Below are 12,081 nucleotides of genomic sequence, written 5' to 3'. Positions count from 1 at the left end.
GCAGCACTCAGGACATGCCTGTGCCTGTGCTCCTGGAGGGGTTTTGCACTTGAGTGCCCAGAATCACTTCAGGTTCTGCTTTGTGCTTTCCCAGCCCACAGGAGGCCTGGAATAATAACTGTGATGTGCTGCCTTATTGCTTAAATGCCCTCATGAATATACTCCAGCCTGATCTACAGTTCAAACAAATTCAATAAGGCAGAGCAGGATTTAAAGAAATTTTAAATAAATTAACTTCTGCATGGATGTTTATTAAGTTTTATGAAGCCATTTACTAAAACATAACATTTTTTTTCCCGAAAGGTGCCTGAAATTTTCCCCTCGTGAACTATGGAAATTGCTTTTATAATTGAAATGAGAAATAAGGGCCAAGCTGAAAGCATCCCTCATGGCTTGAGGCACAGTCCTTGTGCCTTTCTAAAGGAAAAAAAGAATTATTTGACTCTCCACATCCTCTGTTTTCCTTCACCTTCGCGGGGCACGACGTGGAAGTTCTGCTTCCCAGGATTTGGCTTTTTCAGGGAGCCAGCCCTGAGCTGGACAAGTCACGAGCAGACAGCAGCAACATTTTTCACTCCAGCTTGAACACGGGCTGGATTTCTGCACAAGCCATGGAGGCTCCACGGGGAGCACCATGCCCAGCACAGAAATCTCCTGCAGGAAGGAAACAAGGATGCTGCCACGTGCTGTGGGTTTCCAGTGCTGAGGACAGGAGCTGCAGACTGAAAATACACCTTTGAGCAGAGCAGGGCTGAATAGCAAATAGAAGGATCCATAAAATAAATGGTTTTCATCCTTCAATGCTTGATGCTGTAGGGACAATAGAAGCTCCTGCTCTTCTCATCTGGAAGCAGCACCAGAAAGCCCTTGGAGAGGCAGTGCATTGAAGCTAGGTTTTAGAAGATGGGTTTTCCAAGCATGAATTATTCCAAATATTTAATTTTTATTCTCTTGTTGCTTTCTAAGCAACCTTTCCCTCTACCAGAAATCAAAACAAAAGGGTTGAATGGTTAAAAAACTATGAAGATTTTATGGCTCAGCTCAGCTATTGCACAACAGGACATTAACCAGGAGCTGCAGGGAGGATGGAGGTGACTTATTTTTGCTCATTTAATGTAAGAACACTTCAATATCATGGGTAATACCCAAGCATTCTGTCCCCACAAAACTACACTTGTGTTAGAAAAATAATAGCCAGGGAGGAAAAGGATCATGCTAAAGATGGGAAAGGAAAGATCACGCTAAAGATAGGAGGGGAAATCTCACTGTAGAGACACAATAAATCTGCTTCTTTTTCATCATTCTTTGGGGTGAGGGCTGACTCCTTCACTGTGTCCTTCTTCACAGCTCCCAGTGCAATAAAGGCCCACCCTGCTCAGTTTTCTGGGCAAAGCTGCTGTGGGATAATGGCCAAGGTACAACATCTGTAACATTTGCCCTGCAGCAGGGAAAAGCAAGCAGGGGAGAGAGGCAAGGCAGCAGCTCAGAGCCCTGCAGTGCCACTGGGATCAGCCTGGGAGATTCATTCCCACCTCAGGCTCCTGCACTCCAAGCAGGAGTGGGCTGGATGCTCTCAGCTGCTCTGTCCAACAGCAGGGCTGGACAGCACAGAGCTGAAACTTTTAACAGATCTCCAGAAGGATTTTCAGGGCAAATGTCAAGCCTAGCTGGTCTTTCCCCCTGTTTGTTTGCTGACGTGCAGACAGAAGCTGCAGCTTGGATGCTGTCTGTGCTGCAGGGTGCAGGCACAGGAGCACTCAGGGCGCTTCTGCAGAGGAGCTGCAAACCCCAGCTCCAGGGCAGAGGGATTTCAGCAGCCCAGACCCCAGCCAGGGTGCCTGTGCTGATAAAGGCACACCTGCCACTTCAAGCAAAAGCAGCCCAAGCCTTAAATTTGGATATTTATTTCTTAGGATCAATAAATGACAAAATAAAATACCATACAGTACAAAGGCTATATTAGGAATTTACCATTTCATTACACTTTGATCCGTAAATACAGTATCAATAATAGCATTTAACACTGAAAGAGTGTTTCCCATTGCCACACAGAAGGATTTCACACCCTCTTCTTTCCCTTTGTCACAGAAAATATTACAAAGTAGACACTGACACACTTTTAACATTCATTTTTTCCTCATTGAGCAACAGGCCACAGAAAATAAAGCACATCAACATATTGTATCTCAGAATAAAATAATAATAAAAAAGGTGCACTTTAAAAATATTTGCCATAAATACAATATGTGCAGGACTATCAGGTGGCACAGCTGGGGAAGGACTCTGGATCACAAAGCCAGGACACAGCATCATGAAATTTTGGATCAGCAACATCTGCTTTCGTATTAAGCAAACCCAGACTGAGAACAGGAGGAGTGAGCTGAGATGGGAAGGACCAGACGGAGCTCGAGCAGACACAGCTTTGGTTAAAGAGCCACCAAACAACACAGCCAGGAGGACACGGGGCTGACACAGGGAAGTGCTCCCACGCCCTGTGGGTGTTTGCTGTCCCTGCCCAAGGGCAGGAGCAGTGCAGCTGCACAGGTGGTGGGTTCAAACCTGCAGCACGAGCTGTCTGCAGCAGCAGCACACTCAGGGGCTGTCTCACGGAACGCTGGATGCTAGAAATGCAAAGGTCCTGCTATTGTCGTGCCCTGCTAACCCTCCCCTCTGGTTTTCCATGGAGTTTTCTCCCAAAAAGCTCGCTGAAGTGAGGTCTCATGTGCCTTACAAAATACGACAAGCTCAGCAGAGCATTCCAACACTGATGGGCTGGCCCTGTGGTGAGACTGTCCTGTCTGGGGGAAATTTCTGAATAGAAAAATGACTTTATAAACCAAATTTCACACTCTGACAAACGGATGGCTCTGGCAAGGGCAGTGTGAAGAGAAACAAAACCTCTAAATAACGTTTGAAGAGGTCACTTGATAGACCCTCTTCAGAACAGAATTTCTCAGAATCCATCTGGCAGCACTTCACCTCTGCGGGTTCCAGAGGTTTTATTTTTTTTTTTTTACTCACAACAAACAGTTCCAAATACAGGGAATTTGCATAGATGAGCAGAGGCCCCAACACTCACCTCTGCTTTGGTGAAGAGAGCAGCCAAGACAGGGACACAAGGGATGGGAGTTTTTGTTCTGTCTAGGCAAAACTCATTCACACCATACTAAATTTAAAAACCTTGCTGTGTTAGCAGTTGAATCATTGTTAAAAGGCAGGTAAAGAGCCATTTCTCTAGTAAATACAGGGCAGTTTGTACGTTTTTCTTCTCTCCTGCATCAGCTTGCCTTTACAAGGCCAGGTTGGATGAGCCTTGGAGCAATCTGCTCTAGGAAATGTGTCCCTGCCCATGGCAGGGATTTGGAACTGGGTGGTCTTTAAGGTCCCTTCCAACCCAAACTGTCCAGTGATTCTCTGGACACCACGGGGGTTTGCAGCCAGTTATCCTCACTTCTTTGAGCTCAAGGGAACCACATCTCTAAGCTGAATATAGCAAAATTAGGTGAGGAGGGAAGAGAGGATGAAAGCAGCTGTAACTTACACTGCTCAGCTCAAGGTTGTCAGATTTGGCCAGTGGAAGAGGTAGCTTTGAGCTGCAATCTCAGATTAAGGCCATGGACCCGGGTCTGCTTTCCTGCTAAACTGCAAGAACAGAGCTGTAGAAGTCAGCAAACCACTTGGATAAATGCCCCAAATTCCCCCAGCTCTTCAGCACTCGAGTGGCCCAACAAACACTGTGGAAAGAGTTCATGGTAAGTTCACCTTTACTCCAGCTTTTTCCCACTGTCATGTCAAACCAAAAATAAACCTGCCAGTTTCTCTGAGCTGTGATCAAATATTCTGTAAACTGCCCATGTATCTCAGTAGTGAAAATCTACACCAAGCATCTTATGTGAACAACAATGTTTATACAGTGTTTTCTAAAATGATCAAGCACATTTCAGCAGGTTGTTGTTGAACAAGTGTAGTAATAATGTTTAATGTTTCAAAAGTAAATGAGACATGCAGGGTGTTAAATGGTGATGAAAAGTCAAAGCAATGCAGTTACAGCTTCCCTGGGAGGCTTCAGAAAGCTCCTCCCAGCTGTATTTAGAGGTGAAGTGAAAAAAATTGGGTCCTCCAGAAACATTTGAAGTGTCTTGCCTGGAAGGCCAACATTAAATGTGTGACATCAAGACTCCTCTTCCTCTCAGGGCAGATCTTGCCCCTCTCCTGTTCAAGGTACCTGGATTTTCCCACTAGGCAGGATGAGCAGGTCTGCTCAAGCCATTTCACACACACCATACACAGAAAATACTTGCTGGTTTCTCACAGATTTCCTTCTGAAGAGATCAGTTTCCCCTTTGCCTCTTTGTTTCAATTTATTTATTTATGTGCCACTACCTGTTTCCTTTCTCAAAGAGGAGCCAACAGTCAATGAGCAACAAAAGTGCTTGGTCAAACATAACCTCTGCCTTCTGCTTGGTACAACCAGGGCAAGAAATCACAAGAAGGCATGACAGAACAGAGCTTGCTGTTTGGCTGAATCAGAAGAAACTAAAGCCCCACTGATTTTTATTTTGAGCCCTTTCTTTTGCAGGGGTTCTGTACAGGCATTGGAATCACCTCCCACCCCTGGCAGGTGTAGCTGATGGGCTGCCATGGTGGCCAGCTGGGTACAGGATAAAAATGCCCCAAAAGTAGTCACTCATCACCAGAAGCTCCCAGCAAATGCCCCCAGATGGGAATTTCCTCTTTGTGCTGAGCTCAACAGGACCTAAACCACAAGTCCAGGGAGTTGGACTCGATGATCCTTGTGCATCCCTTCCAGCCTGACCTGTTCTGTGATTCTGTAGCAGGAGATGTCACCAGGGGCTCAGTAACTGGTCCCCATCAGTGTGTGACCCTCACTTGGGCCACTCCACACCTCCAGCACTGAGGCTTCAGTTGGGCACCACTGGTGCTCATTAGCTGAAGGGTGACACGGGATGGGCAAAGCCCAGAAAGCCAAACTGAGCCCACTCTTCTACTTTGTCACCTTCCAGAGGCAACTCCTGCTCTCCTGAGGGTGTGTGGTGTGGAAGGGGACACCAGGTCACCACCAGCTAGGGCTGCACAGGGTGACTGCTCAGTTCCAGGTTTGTGCAGGTCACCACTGGGGAGAAAGCCTTTTAGCTTGTCCCAGAGCCCTGTTATTTTGGTACTAAAGACCCTGGAGCAATCTGTTGTATCATAGAAGGGGCTGTTAGAGGTGGAACCACATGGGAGAAAAGCTCATGCTACCTCTCCTTACCAGCTGGGAAATTTCAAAGAGAATTTTCAGGTCTTGTTTCTGTTCCTCTGGTTTGTTAAAAGAAAGTGGGTTTAAAGACTCCCCAGTTTAGACTCTCTTGTGCTCTGCATTTGAACTATCTGAATACTGGGGGTGCAGATAAATGTGCCAACAGTTCTGGTAGCAAAAAGTAATAAAAGAAAAGGTAGAACAAAAGGACCTGCTGCCTACAACTGCTATATACTGAGATGTCAGCCTTGTGGAAATTGCGAGGAAACAAGTAAAAATGGAATAAGAATGGGAAAAATCTGAAGGTCCCATAGAATTGGGGCAGATTGCTCTTATCTCAGCAGCCTGGAGCCCTGATGAGCTCCAAATTTTCTCATCTCTTAATGCAGGCCAGCAAACTGTTCTCCCTGGTAAAAAATAGGATTTGGCTGTATGGCAAAAGGAAGATTTTCCATTTCTGTTCATTTTCAGCGCTCCATCTGGGCACAGCCTCTGCATTCTTGACTTTGCCAGAGGCTCTGCTGCTATCGGTGCAGTGGTACCAAAGCCAGGCACTGTGGATGCCCTAAAGCCAAAGGTGACCCCACTCCCCAGGCCACAGCCACCCCAGCCTAGGTAAGGCATCATCTGTTCTTATTTAATTTCAAGGAGCCAGAGCGGCTCTCTTGAGCACCTCGGTCACATTACTCACAATGGAGATATATTTCTAAAATAACCACCTGGCTTCCTGAGTTTTCACTCCTCGTTCACTGAACATCCCTCAGAGGAGCATATCCCTTCTCCAAGAACATCTCCAAGAACTGCCCAAAGCTTCTTTCTCCTCATCAAACTCTCTGCTTGGTGCCACCAGGAGATGTGATCTCAAACCCTTGGATGTGAACACGGCATCTCTGCACTGAGAAAAGGATGAAATGCAGAACATTTTTGCCTAAGTTGAACACATTTTGGCTTCCCAGTTAACACCACATCTGGATTTATGCCAGACTGAAGTTACAATACATGTAGACATTACTCACAAGAGGCAAGGCCAATGCTTGAAAATAACCTCAAAGTTACTGGCAGAACAAAGCCTATTTTTTCCAACAAAAATGACTTTGCTAAACACATTTGTGTTATGTGAATTTGGAGACCATGCATGAAAGTCACAGAGGCCTCTCTCAAGTTTTGACTCCACGATGAATTGTGTTCCTCCTCCTCCTCCTTTGGCTTCAGTACGTAGTTTCCCTTGTGACCTGGCTGGAAAATGTGTGGTTGCTGGAGATGCTGTTGGATTTCCTGGTGAAGGCCAGTCGTTTCTTCTTCTTCCTCCACGGCAGGCACAGGATGGTGAGTGTGGAGAGGAAGATCTGGCGGAAGTTTGCCGACACCAGGTTGTAGAGGATGGGGTTGATCGCTGAGCTGACGTAGAACAGCACATTTGTCAGCATGTAGAAGTAGTGGTAGAAGTTGTAAAGGAAACTGGAAGAACAGATGGAAGACAAAAGTCTGAGTGTGAAGAACTCAAAGTAACAAGAGTGAGAAAAGCATGAGCTGCTTTCCAGCTAACCTTTCTAGACTGCAAGCATGAACTTACCAGTGGTGCCTGAGCCACCACAACCCATCTGCATCTTCACCTGGAAATGGTCAAACATGGATCAGATCCTCTATGAAGTTATTGCCCCACTCACCAGCACTTAGAGACTTATTTAAGCCCTGGGGTCAGACACCAGATGTTTACCTCGTGCATTCATTTTTCCTTTGGAAGTAGTCATTCTGGAAACTGAGCAGCCAGATGGAAATTTGCTTCTGTGTCATACATACACATTAGCTTGACTTTTTTGGCTGCAGTTCGGATCTACAGAGGTTGCAGAAGAGCCAGACTCCAGTAACAGATGCAGCTCTCTCCTCCCTCTGGCAGTGAGAGCAGCATCAGCTCATTCAATGGGTCCCTGGGTTGGGATTTGTCCATAAAGTGGGACAGAATTTCCTGCTCTGAGGGCAAGCTGATGATAACGTGATTCTGAAACACATCCTGACCACCACAATTGAATGTTTTCAACTAGAACTGGTTGGAAATGTTTTATTATCTTTTATACTTTTGGATATGTCTTTCCTTGGGCCAACTGAGAACAACAGCCCTGAGCTGGTAAAGCATTTATAAACACCACAGGTCTCATTTTCAGGAAGATGTTCCTCAGAATAATTAATTTTGGTGAAAATTGCAGACCTTTTTTCTAGTCTGAGCAGTGTCTAACAAAAGATAAATAGAGGAGTGCTGGACTCCATTGCCCATCCCTCCACACCCCCTCAGCACTGCCAAGGACTCTATGGCCTATCCAGTTCTTACAGAGTTCCTCTGTGTACTTGTGAAGAATTAATATTGGAAAAATTTCTCTTCTTCAGGGGCAAGGCCTGTGTGTTTATAAATGAACATGCCAAGCTGCTGCAAACTCTTGGTTAGCCACCAGACTGATAGTTCACTATCATTCTGTAAATTCAGTGTTTTCCTAAAATCACTCATGGTTTTAAAAAGAAGAAAAAAAATATGATGTGAATGCAGCCACAATGTGTAAATTCCCACTAACTGCAGACAGATTTCTCTACCCCTCTTGCTCAAAGCAAATGCAATCATTACATAATTGAACAGTGCCTTAAGTGCTTTTCATATAGGAAAGCAAAGGAGAAACAAGAGTTTCTTGTTTCCAGTGTGTGCCCAGAGCTCTGTTTCCATTACTGAAGATAGATTTTGGATTTTACTATGGCTGGATCCACAGTGCCATTCAGTATACTGCTATATCCTAATTTATTATATTTTGTGTTTGGAGTTGATGAAATTTTAGTTTTTTATTGTTGTTCTGTTTTTTGGTATTGTAGTTATTTTTTCTTTCCCTTGAATGAAACAGCCCTGGTCTCAGGGAGAACAGGGATGTAACACCATGGGAGGAGACACAAGAGTGCATCCCTTGGCAGCCCAGGCTTCCTCAGCATGTGTCCCCAGACAGCATTAGCTCTTAATGACAAATTTAAAAACAATAATTAGTTTGGTGGCTGCTTTGCTGAAGAACCTGGCCTGGTGCTTCAGAGAGGAGCAGGGAGCTCCTGGGGTGCCTTTGCACATCTGTGAGCAGTGCACGTGTGTTCATGCAATTACCCTGAAATTCTCTGACAATCTGGGCACTTCCTAATCAGCAGCAAGTGCTGGCATTTCATTTTGATGCACTGCCTGAAAAACCCAGTAACTAACCTGGCCCAGGCTCAGTAAGTAGCACAGTTATTCCCCCACCTGTATCACCTCCCCTGTCAGAGAGGAAATGTGGCCTCGTGGAGCTAAACTGTGACAGGAGCTGCTGCATCTCAGGGCTGGGGATCAATATCTCTGGCACAGAGCCTGAAATCCACTCTGGGTGTACCAACCCCTGTGCAAACATCACTTCATCAGGGGCTGCCAGAGTGAAGCCCCATTGCTGTTACCAGCAGGGGTGAGGAGGAGGAGGGGTTCAAGATAATGCTGCCCACACAGTGTCTGGGGGATTTAGGTTAAACAAAGACTCTTAATTTGCCTGGAAAACACTGAGACATCCAGAAGAAAACAAAAACAAAACAGCAATTAGGAGATTGAGGCTGTAACCCCTGAGTTGGAGAGCACCTTTGTTCCCATCTCCACCCCTGTGGGTGCCCTGGGGTCCCCAGCCTGAGCCCCCAGGCTGTCCTGGCATGGGGGACCGTGTCCCCCTCGTGTCCCCCTCGTGTCCCCCTCGTTGTGACTCACTCTGTCCAGTGTCTGGAGGGGACATAGCAGAACATGAGGCGCCGTATGTGGTAAGGGAGCCAGCAGACCACGAAGGCGATCACCACGGCACCTGCAAGGCAGGAAAAAAGCCTTAACTTGGTGAGCAATTCTCCTTCAGGGTGAAAAAGGGACCTGTCTGCTCAGGTTTAATTGCTGTGACTGTTTTCCTGCAGCCCGACTTGTTGTTGTATTGCTGTAGTGCAAAGGATTAATAACTCTGAGGGACAACCAGCCTGCAAATGTCTGTAAAAACAAGTAAAATAAGTAATAGAGAACAGCACAAAGCACTGGGGCAGGGACATTAGGAACAGCAGAAGGTAGAGATGAAAGACTGGTGGTGCCTGGTTCAGACACTGGCTGAAAGGAAACTCTGTTTGCAGCTGTGTTTCACGCCCCTGCGGCACTGGGATCTCACCCAAGGTATTCACAGGGACAGCTGAGGTGTGTTTTTCACCCAGGTAGACAGACAGCCAGGCCACTCTAATCCCATTAGTTTGTTACATGGAGCCACTGGCCCACAGTGGCTGAGCATCATTAAACTGCTCTTTCTAGTCTTTTTGTTCTACATTTGTGCCATACCTGAGATTACAACGTGTTTGGATCTGGACTTTGCCATAATAAAAATGATCAATTACAGGGCAAGCAGAGAGAGACACAATGGCTTTTTTTTTCCTTCCCAGATTCTAAGGGATGTCAAACAATGGAAAATAAAATGCAACAACTCTGAGGCATAAAAGTGCTGTTGATAGAGTGCATTTGTCAGTCTGGATTAGAAAGCAGATCTATCAGGCAATCAAGAGAAAGATTTGTTTCCTTTTGCTGTATAGTCTCTACCTCTTTATGGACCAGCAGGATTCAAGCAGAATCCTCACAGGAAATAAAGAAATCTCAGTTAAAACATAACACAATAAAAGGCAAGAAGAAAATAAAAACTAAATAAAATAATTAAGTTAATTTTTGGTCCCAAATTTGCTCTACAGACAACAAGGGACACATCACTCTTGTCCTTTATGTGACCTGTAAGGAGCTGGGAAGCAGCAAAGCTCTGCTCCAGAGTGAGGCACCACAAGTGCAATGTGGATTTGGCACGTGGAGCCAAAGACTGGGATGTTTTCTGCCTTGGGATTGAAAATATTGATGTGGATATGTCCCAACTCCAGATGCTCTCATCCCACAGGGACCATGTCGTAGCTCAAGGAGAAGATGTGCAGAAGATGGGTTTCCCTTGGATAATGCAGTCTAGGAGGAACAAGTCTGGCTGTGGCTGCATCTCCCCATCACTCATGCTCAGCCAGGAGGCACAGGAGAGCAGGAATTAAATAATCCCTGGTGTCCAGCTCCAAACTCATGCCCTACTCCAACTCCATGAGCTCCTCTCTCATTAAACACACAGCTAACAATGGAGAAAGTTAAATTTCACAATGCATGACAGCATCTTCCAGGAACGCTGCAAAAGCCATTTATCCAGTAAAGATTTAAGCAACTGAAGGGATATGTTTTGGAAAGAAGGCTAGAGGGTCTGTTTTTATTCTCTTGTCCAAGTGAATTCATTTTTTCAAGCTGTTTTTTGGCTGCTCTCTGGCCGCAGTGATCACAGATGTAATTCATCACAGACAGCCTGCAGCCCTTCAGATGCCATCAAGTGGATGAATTTGACCTGTGTCTAATCCTTCCCTGAGGAGCTTTGATGGGACTTTGACAGGAGAGCCCCTGCACGACGTGTGGCACAGGAGAGGTGGGGACATCCCCTGGGAACCTCAGTGGGAGCATGGATGCCTGCCTTGCTCCTTCACAGTTCTGAGCACCCACTTTTGGCCACCTCCAGAAATTCATTTCTCTGCCAGATGGGCCTTTGGTTTGCCCTGGATGGAGTCCTGTGACTCTGCAGGAGATCCCTCCCAGGGGCTGCAGGAGAAGCAACCCTCTCCAGCCTCTCCTCCTCATCCATCAGCCTCGGGCCGACGGGAGCGAGCCAACATCACAGCTCCAGCCCATCTGCTCTCCCAGCGCCTGCACAGCACTAGCTGGATTTTCAGGCTGCAAAAGCAGCTTCCCAAATGGCTCCAAACACAAGTTCATTCAGGCACATCATGATTTTTGCAGAAACCTCCATGCACTGGCACTTCTCAGCTGCTCAGCCCCGTGTGCGGCTCTTGAGGAACGGCAGGATCCAGATTCTTTCGACAGCCAATTATAAGAATCTCACACATCTGCTTGTTAAATTTACCAACACGTTAAATGAAAGTGGTTTTCTCCTGGTAAGTGATCTCTGCTTCTGCTGCTCAGGCAATGCTGTGCCAAATAATATGGATCTATAGTAACAAACACACATATTGAGAGAAGTATCTGCTTAACATCAGCAATTAAGTAATCTGTGATAATTCTGTAATATCACATGCAATCACTCCACAATTAAAACTCTATTAAACATGTGAAGTGCACTGGAGACTCTTATGGTCTGATTTGGGAGTCCCAGCTGGGTGACACACTGTGCAGTTCTGTGCTGCACAGCTTAGGAGATCCCGACCTGAATTTGTCACCCTTAATCCCTATGTTTTCATTTTATCATACAAGGGATCAAGCAGATTTAGGGTGGCAATCCTTCCCTCTTGGTTCCTCTCCCCTGGGACAAATATGAAACACGAGACTGTGTTAACTTTCACCTAATACAGAGTGAAAATATCCTTTTCTCTCAGATACCTGGCTCCTTTTCCTGCTGTTTTGTTCTTCCCTGAGCACCTGCCTGTCAAAACAGTTGAGCTGTAAAAAAATTCCTGAGCTAACTGTCTGCCAAAATGATTTTTTATTGTTGTTATGAGCTCCTAGGATGTGTTCTTCATCATCAAAAGCTTGGCACATGGGTTCCTTTGGTGGAGTAAGGAGCAGGTCAGCCTGCTGTGGCTGAGCACTGCAGGGGCAGGGTTTGACTCAGTGTGTGATGGGGTGACTGTCCAGGATGGCGTTTGTGAGCCTGGAGATTTCCTGCCTTTCTTTTTTGAACTAAAAATAAACCAGACACATCCCTCACTTCTAATTAATTCAATAAGGTTCT

General features: G+C 45.9%; 1 protein-coding gene across 1 annotated transcript in view; it reads right to left on the bottom strand.

Moving 5' to 3' along the window:
* Positions 1-1,958: 1,958 nt before the first annotated feature.
* The window catches only part of NTSR1 (neurotensin receptor 1), a 55,890-nt gene continuing 45,767 nt past the window's right edge, over positions 1,959-12,081 (bottom strand). Inside the window, exons 3-4 of the mRNA XM_063404304.1 lie at positions 9,009-9,099; positions 1,959-6,718 (exon numbers count right to left, since the gene is read on the bottom strand). Of these exons, the coding sequence (XP_063260374.1) occupies positions 6,469-6,718; positions 9,009-9,099 (341 nt within the window). The 3' untranslated portion in view covers positions 1,959-6,468. The remainder of the gene's footprint in view (positions 6,719-9,008; positions 9,100-12,081) is intronic.

The sequence above is a fragment of the Prinia subflava genome, chromosome 8 (assembly GCF_021018805.1).
Source record: "Prinia subflava isolate CZ2003 ecotype Zambia chromosome 8, Cam_Psub_1.2, whole genome shotgun sequence".
Classification (NCBI taxonomy): domain Eukaryota; kingdom Metazoa; phylum Chordata; class Aves; order Passeriformes; family Cisticolidae; genus Prinia; species Prinia subflava.
The sequence above is the reverse complement of the archived record's forward strand: the minus strand, read 5'-3'. Positions and strand labels throughout refer to the sequence as shown.